The 20,200-nt window shown below is 44.5% G+C and overlaps 1 protein-coding gene across 5 annotated transcripts in view; it reads left to right on the top strand.

Annotated features, from left to right (window-relative positions):
- STOX2 (storkhead box 2) overlaps positions 1-14,117 on the top strand; it is a 212,353-nt gene extending 198,236 nt beyond the window's left edge. For 3 of the 5 annotated variants that reach the window (XM_045997455.1, XM_045997456.1, XM_045997459.1), the window contains 2 exons: positions 191-2,438; positions 7,954-14,117. In XM_045997455.1, coding sequence (XP_045853411.1) covers positions 191-2,438; positions 7,954-8,149 — 2,444 coding nt within the window. In that variant the 3' untranslated portion in view covers positions 8,150-14,117. Of the gene's footprint in view, positions 1-190; positions 2,443-2,641; positions 2,691-7,953 lie in introns of those variants that run through there. The other 2 variants (XM_045997457.1, XM_045997458.1) reach the window with 2 other exon arrangements.
- Positions 14,118-20,200: the final 6,083 nt, after the last annotated feature.

Here is a 20,200-nt window from a genome sequence, read left to right as displayed (position 1 = left end):
ACCTATCTAAGCCTAGTCACCTTCCAAAGGCCCTACCTCCTGGTACCCTTACATCAGGGATTAGGACTCACACGCAGGAATATTGAGAGTGGGTGTCCAAACATTCAGTCCATAGCAGATTCGGAAAAAATCAGGAAGCAGCAGCAGATTCCCTCTCTGTTCTCAAGAGTCTTTGTTCCTTTGGTTTCAGGTGTTCCCACCCCAAGTCAAGAAATTCTACGGCACACGTTGAACACGCTGGTGCGGGAGCGGAAGATCTACCCAACTCCAGATGGCTATTTCATCGTGACCCCACAGACTTATTTCATTACTCCCTCTCTCATAAGAACTAACAGTAAATGGTACCATTTGGACGAGAGGATACCTGACAGGTCTCAGTGTACCTCTCCGCAACCGGGAACCATAACGCCCTCTGCCTCAGGCTGCGTCAGGGAAAGAACGTTACCAAGAAACCACTGCGACTCTTGCCACTGCTGCAGAGAAGACATGCACAGCATGCTTGCTTCCACTCTGCAGAGGAAACCCGCCAAGGACTGCAAAGACCCCTATTGCCCTCCCTCACTATGCCAGGTGCCACCCACTGAAAAGAGCAAAAGTACTGTAAACTTTTCTTATAAGACAGAAACTCTCTCAAAACCTAAAGACGGTGAAAAGCAGTCCAAAAAATTCGGGCTCAAGTTATTCCGGCTAAGTTTTAAAAAAGATAAGACCAAACAGCTAGCCAATTTCTCGGCCCAGTTTCCTCCTGAGGAGTGGCCCCTGCGAGACGAAGACACACCAACTACTATCCCCAGGGAAGTGGAAATGGAAATCATTAGGCGCATTAACCCGGACTTGACCGTGGAAAATGTCATGCGGCACACTGCACTAATGAAGAAACTAGAAGAAGAAAAAGCGCATAGGAGTAAAGCCGGGTCCTCTGCCCATCACAGTGGAAGAAGCAAAAAGAGTAGGACTCATCGAAAGTCCCATGGAAAATCTCGGTCACACAGCAAGACACGAGTGTCTAAAGGAGACCCTTCGGATGGTTCTCATCTGGATCTCCCAGGTGACAGAGAGTATGACTTTTGTGATCCTCTTACCAGGGCACCCAGGGAGGGCTGCTTCATCATCGAACACAAAGGCGATAACTTCATCATGCATAGCAACACAAACGCGATCGAGTCTCACTTCCCCATGACCCCAGAATGGGATGTGTCTGGGGAATTGGCCAAAAGGAGAACTGAGATGCCTTTTCCTGAACCTTCCAGGGGAAGCTCCCACTCAAAAGTGCACCGAAGCCACAGCCATACCCAGGACCGAAGGTCCAGGAGTGAGAGATCCAGCAAAGCCAAGGAGAGATCCAGATCGATGGATAACTCAAAGGGCCCTCTGGGTGCTTCCTCTCTAGGGACACCCGAAGACCTGGCTGAAGGCTGTAGCCAAGATGACCAAACCCCCAGCCAGTCCTACATCGATGACAGTACTTTAAGGCCTGCACAAACAATTGGTCATCAGAGGTCTCATGTTTCATCCACGAGCTATAAAGAGGTGTGTATCCCAGAAATAGTCGGTGGCAGCAAGGAGCCTTCCAGTGCTTGCAGCCTTTTGGAGCCGGGCAAACCCCCTGAGAGTTTGCCATTCTGTCCAACAAAAACAGCTACAGATGACTATTTCCAGTGCAACACCTCCAGTGAGACGGTCCTCACGGCGCCGTCACCTCTGGGAAAGAACAAAGAGGATCATGACACTCTGACTCTGGCGGAAGGGGTGAAAAAACTGCCTCTGCCCGACAGGCAGGCCCCACATTCTTCCAGAGAGACCGTAGGGCACAAGGAGGAGTCACCAAAAGGGCCAGGTGGGGGCCCAGCTGCTTCGGGCACGGGGGCAGAAGGGATGGCCAATGGACGCCTCGTCCAGCACCACAGCGCTGAGGCCAGCAGCCTGGACAAGAGGAAAGAGATATTCAGCAAAGACACACTGTTCAAACCTCTTCACAGCACCTTGTCTGTCAATAGCTATCACAAATCGAGCCTGTCCCTCCTCAAATCTCTCCCGAAGACCCCTGCCGACACACTGCCAGGCCGATGCGAGAAACTGGAGCCGTCCCTGGGGACCTCGGTGGCACCAGCGATGCCTAGTGCCCAGCGTCAGCAGGAGCCGGGGGGGAACCAGGAAGCCTCTTTCGACTATTACAACGTCTCCGATGACGATGACTCTGAGGAAGGGGCCAACAAAAACACAGAGGAGGAAAAAAACAGAGATGATGTAGGCACCATGCAGTGGCTCCTTGAGAGGGAGAAGGAAAGAGACTTGCAGAGGAAGTTTGAGAAGAACCTCACCCTCCTGGCCCCAAAAGAAACCGACAGCAGCAGCAACCAGAGAGCCACCCATTCGGCACGCCTCGACAGCATGGACAGCAGCAGCATCACTGTGGACAGTGGATTCAACTCCCCACGGTAGGGAGAAACATCGCTGCTTGCACGCGCACACACACATGCACACACACACATACATGCGTGCACGCACACACCCACCAGGGCCCGGGGCTTTATATAAATAACTTGAAAAGCTTCCAATGTCACCATTTTAATTCTGTGAATGCGGGTTAAGGGTTGTGTGAGTTGCGCTGTTAACAACCTGTTTCTGACTTCTTTTTCAGGAATTGAAACAAATGTTTCTGCAGCTGTAGAGATCACCAATCTGGACTGGTGGGTTGGCTCCCTCCCTCAAACTGGCATCAGGCCAATCTAACTAGGACAAACATTTTCCAGGATTTTTCTTCTGTGTTTCTGTTAGCACCGTGCAGATAAAAGAAGGATTTTTTAAATTTTAGGTCCTCAAAAATAGTAATTTTTTGAGTAGAATGAGTGGTCAGTAGTCACCTGGGGTATGGGTAGGGCTTGGGTATAAATCTCTTCGCTCAAGGAGAGGGTCCTTCTAGTGGGAAGAGCAGATCTCAGCACCTTCCTGGGGGAGCTAGATGCTAGTTGCCATTCTAATCCTGACCCTGTGCGCTCCCTCCCCAACCTGCTCATACATTTCATGTCCACTGAGAAATGGAGTCTTGCGTCTTTCACAGAACAGTGAGGAGCCTCTGTTCCCTTAGATCAGAGTGTGCACCCACACTTTTCTCTCTCCTCCTGCAGCATTGATACAAACCATTAAGGCCCTCTAATCATAGCTGGTAATTCAGAGAGGATTAACAGAGTGCGCATGATGCCTAATGGTCATGTTCAGCGCACTGAAGTGGTTCAGGGGTTAAGAAAGCAAAAGAGAGTCTATGCAACTTCCTTTTATTTCCTCCTAACTCCTCCTTCTCCTCCAAGGGTAACTCGGGACCTAATTCTCCTTCTAAATTCTACTCCAGATTGGTGACTCTGAGATGCAGAAATACTACTGAGAGGTGGACATTTCTCATTAGCTGCGATTCCCAAGATTCTGCGATACTGATCATTTTAACAAGTACCCAGATACGATGATGAACTTCATTTATTTTAATTATTAAGAATGAAACTTAGTTCTGTTTTGATCATTTCACTTCATCGCTAGATAATTTGGGGACAGCACATCCCCAGATCAGAATTGGGAATCTCTAACCAGCCCCATATTCGGTCTTTGTTATTTCTTAAAGGGCTAGTTTTTGATTATGATGAGGATTATTTTTGTGATGTAACGTTTTTATCCAAGTTAACACATGTGTGGAATTCTAATGTCCAAACAAACCAGAGATGGTGCTCTGCTTAAAGTGGGTGTGAGGCCAGGAGCCCCAAGTCTACTCTGCCTGTCCCTCAGGGAGCCCTAAATGACCTCAGGGAGCCATGGCCCTCCGTCCAAAAATGACTGGCCTATCAAGTGACTTTTCTACAAAATAACTTAGACGAAATATATTTTTTTAATCCTCAATCAAATCTTAATTTATTTACCAATTATTTTATATATTCTTTTCTTTCCATTTCCCTCTTCTGCTCTTTTTTTTTCCTCTTGAATTTCTAACAGGGGCTACCAGGGAGGCATAATCGAAGGTCTGTAATTGATGGTAGAAGTTCGAAACCATGGCTTATGGAAGGTGTGGTTTATCTGCCTGTACCTTATGTTCAGCTATTTTTACTATGTAGACTCTGCCTGCCTTGTGCTCTACACACCAGTTTCCGACCTTGCGTGGGGCCCCTTGGCTTCAGCACCACCACAGAGGGCAAGATGCGGTCCTCCAGACATAACTGCTACAGAGACATTGAGAGTAGTTTAACGGGTTCTAACTCAACAGCCTACCACCACAGAATATTGAAAGGTTTTTTGGTTTGTTTGGGGGCAAATAAACACAAATACTCATGAGATCATTGAACCAGTCTTGCCACAGAATGTATTGTTTTATCTCTAAATTCAGGGTGCAGAATATAGAATTTGTGAATGGGATTATTTCTGGAAATGAGTTTATTTTCATATATTTAATAAGGTACTTAAGGTTAAACGCTTTGTCACGGTAAGAGGTATGATGGTTCTAAGGGGACAGCTTTCTCACACTTAGCTACACGTCTGTCCACTACTGTTAGGTAGAATTTTCTCTGTAGGAATACATAGATGGCCCATAAATTTCATGCAGTTAGATAATCTACAGAACAATTCCTAACTTTGCTTCTTTCGTATTTAATATCCTTTGGTTAGAAAGTAGGTCACAACCATTTTAAACCGTATTTTCGGCACTCCTCAATTAATCGACTAAGTTGTTTTCTGATGCGTGAACATGGTCTATGGAGGAGAATATTTGAGTTCTGGGGAGTTTTATTCTCCAGCACGAGGAGGATTTTAGCCAAGTAGCATTATCAGGCTGGTACGTTTCCACTGCCATGAGACACAGAAACTTTAAGTGGGTCATTTTTTTGAGTCTTTCAGTACCTCCTCCACTGAGTAAGTAAGATCCAATAACAACAACAAAGACCAAGAAAGGTGATCCCCACACTCCGAGCTTTCCGTGCTGGCTCAGAAGTCATGTTCAGCCACATTCCCAAAATTCTTCAGTCCCTTTCGTTGGGACCGCATTGGTTTCTAGAAGGAAAAAAGGTAGAAGCTTCAATTCTGCTCTGAGGTCTGATACTGAACATGAAAACTCTTGACCTGAAAAGCCTGCGATTCCAAATCTGAGGCCAAAAACAGGCTGACAAACACAGGCCAGGGACGTGTCCGCTTCATGTAGGGTGCGAGCATGCGCTGCTGGAGCCCGGGGCCGAGGGAGGCACGCGCATCCGGGAGGAGGAGCCCCACACCTGATCCGTTCACTTCTGCTTCTAAAATCCTGTCCTCTTATTCCATGGGGTTTCTCTTTCAACAAAGATCAAGAACTTTTAAATGGGAGGACTATTTCTACTGCTAACGCTCTATGTCCATTAGCTTTTTCATCACACCCAGAGCCCTCGTTAGGAGCGTGGCACCCTGCCCTCGTTATTACAGCAGTAACGAAAAATATACTCTTCAGAGAAACTGGAGTGCTCTATCTGTTCATCACTATGAATGACTCTGCCCAGAGGTGGTCAGAGGCATCTTCGAGCACAGACAGCTCCCAGCTTAGATGGTCTTTAGCAGTGATGGGTGTGCACAGTGCCTGGCATACAGCAGGTGCCTGATGAGTGCGAACCCTGCCTTGAAAGCTGGTTTCAAAGGCTTAAGCGGGTTTAAGGGCCTTTGGGCCTTAAAATGCATTTTTCCATAGAAAAGGGGTCACGAGTAACCTAGGCATTCTGAAACCAACTCATTGTGGCTACTTCATTCATTAGATGCCAGATGTACAACGGAAATAATTATAATGTATCTAGCTTTTCAGCGTACAGATTCATCGATGCTTACTTCTTCACAATCACTCTGTGAGTAGGTTAATCCCCTCACTCTCCTCATTTTAGAGATGGGGAAATCGAATACTATAAAAAGTTACTCTCACAGTTAAGAGTGAAACTGAAGGAAAGTGTCATGAAATCTTTGGGGTTCTACATGTCGATTGCCTTCTTCCTTCCTCCGCCTGACCCTGGGCCTCAACGAAGGTGCTGGCAAGGCCCTGATAAATTTTCTTAGGGAAGGGGTAAGGCAGGTAAATAGGTGAGTCTAACGCTTAACATCGCTTTAGTGGTGATGTTCTGGGGTATTCTGTAGGTATGCCCAGATCTACCGTAAGCACAATGAAAGAATTTGACTTATTTCTATAAACATATTAACCTTCTGGAGGTGCCCTTTGCAGTCAAGAAAGATCCAGTTGTGGGGCGCCTGGGTGGCTCAGTAGGTTAAAGCCTCTGCCTTTAGCTCGGGTCATGATCGCAGGTTTCTGGGATGGAGGCCCACATCAGGCTCTCTGCTGGGCGGGGTCCTGCTTTCTCCTCTCTCTCTGTCCACCTCTCTGCCTACTTGTGATCTCTGTCTGTCAAATAAATAAATAAAATCTTAAAAAAAAAAAGAATAGATGATCATGATGAAGAGAATTGATAAAAAAAAAAAAAAGAAAGAAAAGAAAGATCCAGTTGTCTTTTTGATAGTTGATGACAAAACTTCCTTTTAAACCTCTTGGCTTCTTGATGAGACACACACTCGAGGCCACAAGGGTTAAGATGAAGTAATCCACTATCTAGGAAGTGCCACCAAGCATCCCGATTTCTGAAACTTTGTGTTAACATCCCTTCACTTTTACGAAAGACCCTATGTTAGTAACAGCTTTCTTCGTGAAAGCAAAAATCTTCGGGTTTCTTACACTCAGCAAAAACAGGTACTAATGTGGGTCTCCCGTAACAGAGAAGAGGCATTAATGGCAAGCGTTTGGAAAGCACGCGTAAACCCTTCCTGACGTTTAGGCTTACAGAAGATTTCATATGAACACCCTGCACTCTGATAGTGGGGAAAAACCCATGTGGGGTTCAGACAAAATGGCTGTTAATTTAGTGTAGGAATGACGGAGAGGTGGTTACGATGTCCGCTGAAGCAGTCTGACCTGCCGACTAGTTTCAGCAGGCTAAAATCAGCGATGGGGGGCCAACTCTCATGGAGTATTTCCTAAACTCTGAATCTGCCCAGTCGGGTGAAAGGATGTTTTGAGCATCCTTGTGGTTTCTTTAGTATCTTTGTAAACTTAAGTTTCTTATTCCCATTTTGAGGACTTTGAACATAGAACCTGTCCAGTTCTTATCCATCGGGCTAAGTAACCTTATTTCTGCTATTGCTCTACACATTTAAAATGTTAATGTTCTGAATCTCTTGAAGCCGTAAAACAAATTCAAGAGGTTCTAACTTTAAAAATTAGAAGAGAAGAAGAAATACCTTTAAATCACCTCTGTCCATAAGAAGCCTTGAAAAATAAAATGTTGCTACCACAGTGGGGGGAGGGGATGTAAACTTCACAAATGAATGGGGGAAATCTAAGATTCCTGATCTGAAAATACAATGGATTTCCGTGAAAGTGTTAACATTTGAAACAGAGGCGTGAAGTGTTTTAAGGAGAATTTTATTCCCATTAGAGTGCCAAATTAGCTAATGATATGCCTTGAAGTCCACCAAAGTCAAAATCTGCTAATCAGGAATGAAAACAGAATCATTGGGGGCAAAATTGGGTTTATTCATTTATTCAGTGAATTTCCAGCCTGAAATATAATCATCGCATATGTGTACTTAAGAGGATTCTTTTCTAAAACGAACGTGATAGCGATCGATCCCGTTGGAAGCGGTTTCCTTGAATGGGGAAGGAAGGGGAAAACATTTAAAGTGCACTTAGCTGGATGAAAACCCGTTATTCGGGGTGCCGTGGATTGTAACGTGTGTGAGAGCCTCTGGAGCCCACGCTGGACGAGCATATGTGAATAATCAGTGGGAGACAGTGTATATATGACATCATGAGCCAACAGAGGAAATCCATTAACCACATCATTTGCTCTTCCTCTGGGGCTCGAGAGATAATTATTTATGTTGAAAACAAAACAAAACAAACCCTTTTTACTCTTTTAGCACTCGGGAGAGCCTGGCTTCCAACACGTCAAGCATTGTTGAAAGTAACCGGCGTCAGAACGCTACCTTGAGCCCAGTCCACGGCGGAGCTGGCCCGGCCTTCAACTTCCGAGCGAGCACGGACCCCGCGACCAACGAAGCTGAGAAATTACAGAAACCTTCCAACTGCTTGCAAGCTTCTGTTACGAGCGTGTGACAGTCGTACTGTCTCCAATCTCCTGTCTCATTCGATACAGCCAAGTTTACGACACTGGGACTGATGTTTACATCTGGGGAAAGACAAGCATCTCGACCACAGTTTTTGTGTTTACTTAAACTGTGCTGCTAAGTAGGCTAGGGCAAAAAAAAAAAAAAAAAAAAAAAAACACACAAAAAAAACAAAAATCTTTATTTCGGAGTATTGCTTTTCACATTTATGGCTCTGTAGCAACCGAATAGCAGTAGGGGTGATATGTATCTGTTTGTTTCACTACTTGTAACTGAGCACACATAGGAAAGTCTAGACACTGTAAGTGTGGTATGCATTCCAATGTCATGAAGTTGCCAATTCCATTTTTAAATGCCACAGATGCGGTTGCTCCCAGTCTGTGGTCGGAGGGTGCCACGGAACTGATCCTTGACACTTCCCAGAAACAAACAATCAAACAAACAAAAAAAGACAAAAAAAGCGTAAGCCACCACAAAATGTCCAATGTCAGGGTCCAGCTTGAGGGAGATCAATGTCAAACTGACCGGAAGGGACCCCAGCCCCTTGTGTGTGAATTGTTTCTGCACCAGTCATTTTTCACTGTGAGTTTTCATGACACGGTTTTTTGCAGGAGCCCGTGGAAGTGTGTCAGAAGGGGTCGTGATCGAAATTCTGGGAGTGTTTGTTTTTTTCAGGATTTTGTTTTTAAGTGAAACAGATGCTTGTCTGATTTTTAACCTTCCATAATCACGAACAGGAATATAGGCCTTTGATTCTGAAGTGGGCGAAGGAAGGGGATCCCCAGCCTGGCTGGGGCGCAGGCACAGCACTGGGGGTTGGAAGAGGGGAAATGTGGACTCTCTAGTGGTGTCAGGCAGATAGTTAAGGAAGATCCTATCTTACTATAATAGATACAATGATTAGTTTGTTTAAAAGCAAAATGTTCTTTGTGATACAAATGGAGAGTATGGCCTGGGATGTTATTCTTTCTAATGGAAGGACATTAATCTATTTTATGTAGTTTTAAATAGAATGCCTAAATTAGGCGATGGGAGATCGTTTTTAGTGGTTATAGGAAAGAGCAAAGTTAGGGAGAGTTGAACTTCAGGCCTTTTATTCCTGGAAAGATATCTATAGAGAAAACTTTAAAATAATTTTTGATTAGAAATTTAACATGTGCCCATATAATTACCAACAGAATGTGCTCATTCTGCAAGTATGGTATAATCCGAACTTGTACTCCCCTAAAATTTATCAGAGTAACAATTATGCATACATGAACTATGCCAGAGTAATGTTTACAGATACTTTGTAACCAATTTCAGGAGGCATTTTTTAGGTGGATGTATAGTTCCTAGCCCAACTTATTTCAAAATGGTTTGTTAACACGTTGCTTTGGTTTACAGTGTCTTGTTGAATACAAAGAAGACTCAGCAGCATAGGGATTACTAATAATCTTGACCTTCAACTTTACAAAAAGAGACATTTCAAAGCTCCCCATTTTCTTCTATGAGAATGGACTAAATGTGTCGATAATGACAAATTATTTGCAGAAGGGTTGCGTACGACACAAGTAAATGGTCTGACCAAAAGTTTAGTTCAGTGGCATGTGCTGTTTGGAGCCCTGTAATAAAATATATAGCCAAAAAGAAATCTAAACTCTTTCCACCTCAGACTACGGTAATTGGCAAAAAATGTGTGCAGCATTTCTGCTTCAGTATAGGTTCAGTCACTAGGGATCTGTTTAAAGAACGCACTCCGACACATAATTGGACCGATTCTTGAAGCGTGTGGATAGTGTCTCGTGCTTTTTCAGATATTTGGAAGTTGCATTAGGTCGAACTGGACTCCTCAAGTTTAGTCTAGATTCCTTTTTTTGTGCTTAGAATGAAACGTAAGCACATTTCTCGGTAAACCCCCACCCCACTAAAATGCTTTAAGTCAGTTGGCTTTCAGTCTCATGCCTTATTTCCTCCAAGGCATGCCCCGATTGCCCAGAAATGCACTATTTGTCTCATTGCTTAAATATGTCCAGGAGGAATGATAATGTAGCTAATAGACTACACACACACACACACAGTCTGTTTCCCTGGGGAGTTATATACCATACGGTTACCAAATTCTCCTGTCTAAATTCCTTTTTTTCCAAAAAACCTGCTCTCGAGTGTCGAATCGTACCATCAGTTCATAAATAACGTAACCATTGAAACAATACATCAGCCTCTCGTTGATCCTCTGAAAGTAGCCATTATAGTAATCAAACGCAGCGTGGACCGGAAAGGAAAGCATTACCTTTAAGAGAAGCTTTAAAATAGGAATTTATCAGTATTCCACAAGAAACAGGTTTACAGAAGACATGATTCAAATAAAACGTGTATACCATTTGCCCGATGCTGTGGGGTACCTGATTTCAAAAACAACAACGACTCCCTTAGACCTGGAGCCATTAGCGTAGAAAAGATGGGCTTTAAAGATGTTACGATGTAAGCAGACGTTCCGTGTGGAAGTGTCCCCGTCTGCATTTAATGAGGGGTTCTGGATGGGGGAGGCGTGGCGGCAGGAAGCGTTGTTACAGATGTGACCCGAGACAGTCCCCCGGACGGCGGGCGAGCTTCTCAGTGACCAAACCCTCAGCCCACGCCAAGCTTTGCCAACATCCTTGTCCTCTCCCCTGAACTGATAGAGCTTTGTGTGGCGTGGCTGCTGATCTAGTCTTCACTTAGAGTTTATCAGCTGAAAGGTTTACAGAACTGAGTCTGCTTGAATCTCTGTGTAGCGTTCAACTCTAAAGGGTCAACCCGTCTGTTGGCATTTTGCACACTTATGTATTATTATGATGCAGCGTATTACTTTATGGCAATTTTTATTTTTTACATATAACTACCTCCATAAATTTGATGAAACGGCAGCAGCGTGTTTAAAGTGTATTGTTCAGAAGAGCAAAGTTGAAAGCCTCCGTAGACATGAGGCCATGGCGTTCCGTGTGTGTGTCAGTGACTGCCCGTGTAGACTCGTGACTTCTTCATGGCCGTGGTTTGGTTTTACGGCATTATTGCGCTTTCAGATGTAAACCTGTCTCTCCTCTCTTTCCCACGAAAGCACACTTGATTTTGTTACCAACGAAAGGAAGTTGGAATCTCTGGTCTTTCCCTACCACCCCCCACCCCACCCCACTCCTGCTAAGAGTTCTCCCCGGGGGGGAAGAGCCGAGCCGACCGGTAAACATAATTTAGCAAGCTCTTTAGTCCTGTCAGAATCTGATGTGGAAATTCTAGGTTTTCAGTAACTGAAGACACACAACAAATTTGGACTGTGCTGGCTTTGAAGTACTTCGGGCCTCTCTGCCTTCACTCACACGCTAGCATCCCAAGCCCAAACGTCATTTTAATTAAAAGAGCTGTGTTCCATTAAATACTTTGTATTCCATTTTATATATTTTGCACATCTCAGGGGACCTTAATGAGCATATGAAAAGGGGGGGTGCCATCAAATAAAGAAGACAACTAGAGGAGCTGAATGGGGACCAACCAAGATAAAAATACCAGATTAGTGCTTCTCTGATGTTGTGAAGTGCAAGTTCAGGAGGCATACGTTCAAGGTTAATCTGGACTAACAATGATCTGAATACCAGCTGTTCCCAAGTCTCCCTTTCTCAGAGCCCAACCAGCGGTTCGAGGATGTAAATTCAAATTCTGTCGCAACCGCCAGGGGGAGGAAAAACCTGTTGGATGAAAAGGAAAGCATTGTGTGACTTTTGGTTTGGTTTGGTTTGGTTTGCTTTTAGGCTGGCACAGCTTTGTAAAATCCTACCAAGAATAAACCACTTATCGCCACCAAGTGTACTTGAAAATAAAGTTTTTAACCTAAATTATAGGCGTACAGCTCACAATAGTGAACCTGTTTTGAAAAGTCTCGCCATTTATAACACGGGCAGTATTCTGAGCTTGATGAAAAGCCAACAACAAGCGATCATGACTTCGCCAGTTCATTTTGGGATCTCAAAGCGCTTCCAAAGCATTCAGATTGACAAACAGTTAACTAAGCAGGTCCTATTTGTAATACCCATACTTGAAATGGAGAGAGAGAAGGAGGGACCTCAGATTACCCAGAAATTTCCGTGGCAGCTACCAGTGATCTGTTTTCTATCTGTTTGATAGACCCTCATGAGAAATCACTAAATACAATGCTATTTTTCTGATGTGTGCTAATAAAGTCAAAGAAAACAAATAACAACTGTACACTCTTGTCCATTTTCATTCAAACAGTTCAGGGTGTTTGGAATTTTCCAAAACCCACCCAAATGCTGTTGCGGTCAGAGGCAGGTCCTAGACGTACACCCTCGTTTACAGTTTCCTATTGGGCTTCGGTAATTCCTGTGCGAAATACCATCCTTCAGGAACATGACTGCTCCGGGCAGTGGAAGGTGCTGAAACAGGAACTGTAATTAAAAAGTTTATCAAGTACTCTTGACTGTGCTAGTTGAGCACGCTGGAAACTCCGTACAATATATCGAGTCCTACCCGGAAGAATCCGGATTTCCAAGGGAGCCGATCTCGTTCTCAGTGTTTCCTCAAAGTCAGGGATACCAGATCCTTGCTGAGGACCTTCTCCATTGCCACAGGCCAGTCACAGAACCAGCGGACAGCACGCTGTCACACAGACAGCGGAGTCCCAAGCAGAAGTGATCCCGTCCTCGCCTTTCCCCCGGCCTCCCATCCCCTGCCTACCCCACCCCTCACCCCAGCCACTGCCCTGCCCGTGTCTTCTGTTAGCAAGCCAGGCGTCTGCACATGTTTAGGGCTTGGGGAAGCTAGAACACAGGAAGAATGAATCCAAAAGCACGGAAAACCTTGTTTTGCTTGGGATTAGTGAAATACAGGCAGGAAGGAGATTACCATCGGTCTGATCTTTGCCAAGTTAGATTAAAGAATCAGCTGTCACTCTGTCATTCTCTCAGAAGGTTTTACAGAATGAAGGATACATCCAGTATTTTCCCATAGATTTTTATTTGGAGACATGTCATAAATTATATATGCAAAAAAAACTCATGATGTAATTTCCTGGGGTGTTCGAAATAGGCTTGGCATCTCCCTGATTGAGTTCCTTTCTGCATCTTTTGCAGCAGCAGCCCAGAGAGAGATCCCCCCGTGATCGCCCCTCTAACACATAATCCTGTGTTTTCACAGTCGTTCCGTGACTTACAGTTGCTGATTGCCAAGGGTGAGAATTCTATAAGACTCAAGGCAGACTACACCTTATGATTGTATATTATCAGTTATAGGGCTTCAACTGCTCATTGTTGGCTTCCAATGAGAACACACACACACCCTGCCAAGGAGGGAAGGGGAGTTTCACAAGTGAGGCTGCAAATGTAAGGCTAGAAGGTTGGCTGGTCCATGCACAGCTGCCTACCCCCCTGTCCAAAGGCTGACCTTGGCATCCCAGTTCCTTTGCTCCCACCCAGAAGAGGTACCAAATCTGAGATCTGAGAGCTCCTCCAGTATCAGTCCTCTGCAGTTATGGGAAATTCACGAAGTACGCACTCAGCAGCTCCTTGCCTGCCTGTCCTCCCAGGTCCTTCCTCCTTGCCTCTGTCCCACTCTCCCACCTAGACACCGATCCACCGCCGCGGTTTCCACGGTGGAAGGGCAAAACCGTGTGTGGTATCGTGCACACATGATGGGTGAGGACCAGAGCTGCCCTCCGGTCACCTTCATGTAAGTATTGACAGCTACAAATTAAGGTCCTTAGAGTAGTTGACATAGACACTACTTTCTAGAAGAGAATCACATTTCAATGTTAAGTTTAAAGGGATCATAATTCTGCAGGTATCTTTCTCCGAGTGACTGAATGTGACTATTGCATTGGGGTACATGAATTAAGAAGTGCAAGTGGGATTTACTGTATGTTAGAAAGGAGTTTTGCAGCCAAGACTGCCTTGAATAAAATGTGTTTGCACTGAAAAAAAAACAAAAAACTTTAAATTACTTGGTCTCTGGTTGCTGTAAAGGTCATCCAAGATGGATGTTCTGTTTATATTGTATAGTATTTCATATGAAATAATTACAGTTCATGAAATGTCTTCCCTAATGTTACTGATTTATGACAGCACATTTGTAACATGGTTTTTATCGTGTCGGTGTGCCATATTGTAAATGATGATGGCTTGTCATGCTTAGTATAATAACTTAAGAGGAAAAAAAGCACAGGGATTTTTGTAAGTCTATATTTGAAAGTCCCTCCATATGGTAATATTGTGTTCATGTTGTTTATGTAGTGTTGTGTGAAATATCCATTTTGGATTGTGTTACTTTTTAAGATATTAAATAACATTTGGTTATATGTCTAAGTGGATTTTTTTGGTATTTGGTATTTGGTACAAAAGTACTTCAGGTGAGACTGATTCATTTCTCTCAATTAACAGGGAGTTTGTAACAAATTTTTTTATTACACAATCTTTGTTATTAGAGCTTTTGAATTAAAACAACTGAAAAGGGAAATACCCGATCAGAAATATTTTTCCAGGAATATTGAAAAAGCCACAGTTTTTTTAGCTAGCTTTTCAAATTTTGCAGAGTCAGGCTTAGGGACGCCCAGAATTGTGTCTTCTGTGAAGTCAGAAAGCAGTGGGGTTGGTCTGTTTTGTTAGCCCTCAAATCACAACTTCTGTACCCAAAATAAATGTGATCCCCTTTCCAGTGAACACCCCAGGGACCTCCCCTCCGTGTCTCACTGCCTCCAGAATCGATCAGATACTCTCTTGGCTGTCCTTCCCATTAGCAAATCTTTGTCCTTGGATAATGGACTCCTTTTTTTCAAACCAAAAGTAATCTGCTGTCAAGCAAACAATGAAGCTAGGAAACAGTATTATTAGTCAAAAACAATAGGAAGCTGGAAGGTTGAGCCTGATTTTCTTGGAAAGGCAACCCCCAGAGCAGACCTCTGATGGCAGTGTCCTCTGGATAAGCATGGACAGCCCAAGGGAACCGCTTCGAAGGACAAATCTGACTTCCGTTGTGTACGTTTGTCTATAGATATTTTAAACTATCTCAACTCAGACACGTCCTCTTATAAACCCAAATTTCAGGAGAACAAGAATACTGGGAGACTCTGTGGGTTTTACACTAGGACCAGAAGCTACCATGCTGAAAGCTGGGTAACTGTATGTTCCCTTCAGAGCGAGCCCGTGAGCAGGACACATGGAGGAAATGTAGTGACTTTGCTAAGGAGATGGAAGGCAGAATTCTGACTCCTTTGAGAGAATGGTCACAGTTCATAAAAGTCTTTTCTTTCCAAAGGAAATGGTATGGTTTTAACTCATTTTTAAGTGTTTAGAGTGGTGGGGTTGGTTTTTTTTTTTTTTCCTCCATAAAGAAAAGCCAAGCAGGGCGCCTTCTGCCCTGTTACAGCTGTGAAATCGAGAGCCACTGAATAATAAAAAGAAGGTATTCACCTGACTTTAATAATTTATTTAACTATGAAATCGTATCCCTACTGTGGGAATACTTGGATTTCACGATATTCCCCCTGTTTGGGCCCGGTGGCTCCAGACTTTTCCTGTAAAGCAAACAGTTAATCATGTAACACATGGAATAAGTGTGTGTGATGGATATTTACAGAGAACTCTGCCTCAGACGGCAATTGCAAGGGAAATGAAGGCACCTGCCCTCCAGATAGGCTGAGCAGGGTTTTCTGGTGAATCTTCTTCAAAGAACTGCATTAGAAGATCGATATAGAGTTAGTGAGAGATGCCATAGGTTTGGTAAGAGAGGTAAGGTCAGAGATGCCGATTTCGAATTCGAGGGACAAAACCAAACTGCTGATGTTCGACAGACGGTTGGTGAATTCTTTCCTCCCCAGATCTAGGACTCTGGGGCTAGGGACTCTGGGTCAGGAAGGTCCCGGACTTCCGGCCAGCACTGGCCTGTGTATGTGCCCCTTTAGAGGTGACAGATTCCGCCCAGTACGTTCCTCCCAGGTCACCCTCCTTCCTGTCTCTCCTCTTTCTCTTCTTTTGTTGCAAAGCTCCACGCGTTATTTTTTCTTTTCTATTTCCTTGGGTTTATTTTGCTTTATCACTCTTTTCTCCGTACTTGACCAAGAATTTTTGTTTACTTGGTTGTAGTCATTCTTTACTGGTCTCATGTTTGGACTCTTTCCTGGTCTCAATTATTTATTATGTATTATTTTTATATAGATGGATGTATCACGTGTTGATATGTTTACATAGTATCATATATGTTATAGGTAGGAAATGTTTGTGTTATAATGTAGGATATGTAAGTTATATACCTAATCTGTATGTGGCTACGAGTGATAGCTGGTATTTGAAATGTCATATGTATATTGCCCTATCCTCCTTGGATCCAAGGCCACTGTCTTCCTTGGATCTCACTTCCACTCACCTTTGCACTAAGAGCTTTTGGTTCTCCAACACTTGGATAGAAATCTGCCACCAGCGGATTCATCAAAGGTCTGATAAATCACTGGCAATTTCCAGAGATGCTAGATAGGTAGATGATAGATGGACAGCTAGATCCTGCACGAAACCAAGGATCTCTGTCTCACCATAGTCTATAAATGGCAATGAAACAAAAGGAGATGTCAGGCAAGAAGTTAGACTTTGACTTCCGTGTGACTCCCTTTTAATGATGTGTTGAGAATTTATTATCTTGGGAAATTATCTTGGAACATTTTTATATCTGTGCTTTAAGCCAGCATCTGCCATTCTTTATTATCCCCTAGACGGTCAGGGAGGGGGGCGCAGGGTATCCCCCCTGAAAGGCACGTCCTTTAAAATTAACGACAGCACCGTGGTTTCTGGCATTTCAAATCTTGTTCTCAAGTATCGTCCACCAGCAGAGGATTTCCCTTATTTGCCACCCGGCCAGATTGCAAAGGTACCAGGGGGTCTGTCTCACCCAGCGTCGCTTTCCATGGTTTGTTACTGTTGGCAAGACATGCGACGGGTTAACAAACCTTAAATGGATTGCAGAGGACATGGTTCCCCCCCGCATCCCCCGCTTCCTATGGTACTTGATGGCGGTTCGTAAGACATCCGTGCTGAATGGCGAATCGATACTCAGACGTGGAAAGTCTCAGGGTTCCTAGAGACAGAGTGATGGCCTTGGAAACGGAAGACTCCGTTCCACAGTCAGGGTCCTACCCTGCTTCCTTCTGTGTCCGTTTAAAAGGGATCGAATTAGGTAGTTTGGGGGTGCCGGCGGGCCTCATAGGCAGTCAGAAAAATGGGTCTGAGAGGTTATCTTTTAGAACTGACTTTTGTTCTAGCCAATTAATTGAGAGCACTGCCAAAGGCTTACACGTCCCTGAAGATGTTAGCAGTCAGAATATTTCGTAGACTGCTTATTTAAAGCACTTCCCTTGGGGCGCCTGGATGGCTCAGTGGGTTAAGCCGCTGCCTTCGGCTCAGGTCATGATCTCAGGTCCTGGGATCGAGTCCCGCATCGGGTTCTCTGCTCAGCAGGGAGCCTGCTTCCCTCTCTCTCTCTCTCTCCGTCTCTCTCTCTCTCTGCCTGCCTCTCTGTCTACTTGTGGTCTCTCTCTGTCAAATAAAAAAAAAAAATTTAAAGCACTTCCCTTGAGTTTTTAAAGCAAAACAGGGAAGATTGCAAGCTTATCAATGGACTCCAGTGGTCTGATGGGATTGTTCAAAATGTTTTAAGGTTCAGAGGGGAAAAGGTCACTACTGATAACATTTAATGTGTATCTTTGCTTACGCCGCACCATCAGTACTGGTAGGGAGAGGGCTGTGCTGGCTTAGTAACAGATCTTGTGCTGGGTAAGCCCCCACTTCCTTCTCTCTATTCCAGTCGCTGCATGTCCAAATTTTAACCACATTTCAAGGTCCAGATCAAATGCCTTCTCTTGCACAGACTTCTCCGAACACCCCTTTCCACTTCCATGCCCTGAGAAAAGTATGGCTTCTTTCCCTTTCTTATAAAACTTACCACTCCCAACCCTGTGTTCTCAATTTCTTTTTTTTTTTAAGATTTTATTTATTTATTTGACAGAGAGAGATCACAAGTGGATAGAGAGGCAGGCACAGAGAGAGAGAGAGAGGGAAGCGGGCTCCCTGCTGAGCAGAGAGCCCAATGCGGGACTTGATCCCAGGACCCGGAGATCATGACCTGAGCAGAAGGCAGTGGCTTAACCCACTGAGCCACCCAGGCGCCCCTGTGTTCTCAATTTCTGTCTTAGAGTCAGGACTTCAGACTCCTGCCCAAGACCATGACCTCAGCTCAACTGTTTATGCCATTTGTATTCTACTTACTAGACCTTCGGTAGGGGTTGGGGGGAGACACACACCTCCTCTTGTCATTGTTCTCTGTGGCCCTTAAGACCCCTGAAACCATCAGTAGGCTCGACTGTGCAGGCAATGGGCTCTGTGTGATGTTCCCAGCAGGACTATGAAAACCCTGAGCATTGCGGAAGCTCGCTCGTCTGGGCCCGGGCAGGGCCTCGGGAGGGACTGGGTTTCACTCAGCACCGACCAAGATGGGAGCGGAATTATAAGACGTACTCAAAGGTCCCGGAATGTGCTGGGCAGGGAGAGCCACTGGCTGCGTGTGAAAGGGCCAGACCCTGCTCCGTGAGTGTGTAGAGTCTGTTTGCGTCTCTGTGTCCCCGAGACTGCGTGTCTCTGTGTCCCCGAGGCTGCGTTTCTGCAGGGCTCCCCAAGGCAGTGGGACTATTTATGACCGTGGCCACAATATGTTTCCTTTTAACCATATCTTAAATCTAAAGACAGCCGACTATTGTTTATGCAAACTTTCCACAGAAGTGTAACAAAAAATTTATTTTCTCTGTCTTGATTTTGAGTTTTTCCCCCCATCTTAGCCACATGATTTCTTTCTGCTTCTTGTCCTTTCTTCCCCCAATCTCCTGCTCCTTCCCTTTCTGCATCTGTGAGACTTTGACTGCAGCCAATTTTTCATTTTAATGTTCTCATTTCTCTCCCCTCTACCTTCTCATACACTTTTAAAACACGTCCTGGATTTTCATTTTTTGATAACCCTTTTCCTAGCTTCCTACAACAGCCGGCCTAGCTATATAGCCTCATTTAGTAGCTGAACTGTGGGTAGTTTAAAAGCTTAGCCAGGGAGTTCTACTGACAAACTCCTTGCTTTTACTTCCAAATATCAGATCAGCTGCGAAATAAATAAATAAATAAAAGTCATGCCCTGGGTTGACCTACCACCAAAAGTCTCCCAGGCTCTAGTTGACCAGCTGTGTCGCGGATGGGGTCCTCAACAGGAGTGTCTGGAACGATGATTTTGCTGTGTCACCACGGTGCAGAAGCCACGGCTAGAGTTGCATCCTGGGAACGTGGTTTGGCTCAGCGTGAGCTGAATGACTACAGAGTCAAGTTCTCACTGGGAGACACGGTGTTGCGTAGTCTCCTCCAAATCCCAACTTGAAAGTCTGGCCTTTATGAGTATGTACCTCTTAATTTTGGTTTTCTGTATTCTCCAATTATTCTACAAAAAGTGTATACTGTTTAAAAGTGAGAACATTGTTTCTGAAAAAATAAAATGTTTGAGGATACAATACACAGAAGAAAGGTCATGAACTGAGACTTAGGACCATCTCGGGGTTTGGACGCCCTTTCTGGGCCTCTTCGCCTCTGTTGGGGGCAAAACTCAGAAGCCTGCCGATTTCTCTTGAGTAGAAAAAGGCTTGTTAATTTCCCAATTGCAGATCAATGTGTTTCTTGCTTTCCAGAGCAAAAATGTTCTCCTGGTCTCAATAAAGTACAACCCAAAATTTCTTCATTTCAAGGTAGGGTTAAGATGGGAAAAGCCAAGATTAAAGGTAGGGGTGGTTTCTTTCTTTAGGCCCAGAGTAAAAGCCATCATGAAGGGGAGACAAATGAACCCTCCGTAGCCTTCATAACCCGGTGCTTGATTTATTCTCCTTACTCATTACTCAAGAACTTAAACCTTTTCCCCAATGATTTGTTGCATGAACTCATTCTTCCTCCGAATCTAGGTGGGAAACTTCAGATCGTTCTTACCGTGCCTGGAAAACTAGTGCTTG

This window comes from Meles meles, chromosome 2, assembly GCF_922984935.1.
Source record: "Meles meles chromosome 2, mMelMel3.1 paternal haplotype, whole genome shotgun sequence".
Taxonomy (NCBI): domain Eukaryota; kingdom Metazoa; phylum Chordata; class Mammalia; order Carnivora; family Mustelidae; genus Meles; species Meles meles.
Note: the sequence above shows the minus strand (reverse complement) of the source record. Positions and strands in the feature narration are given on the sequence as shown.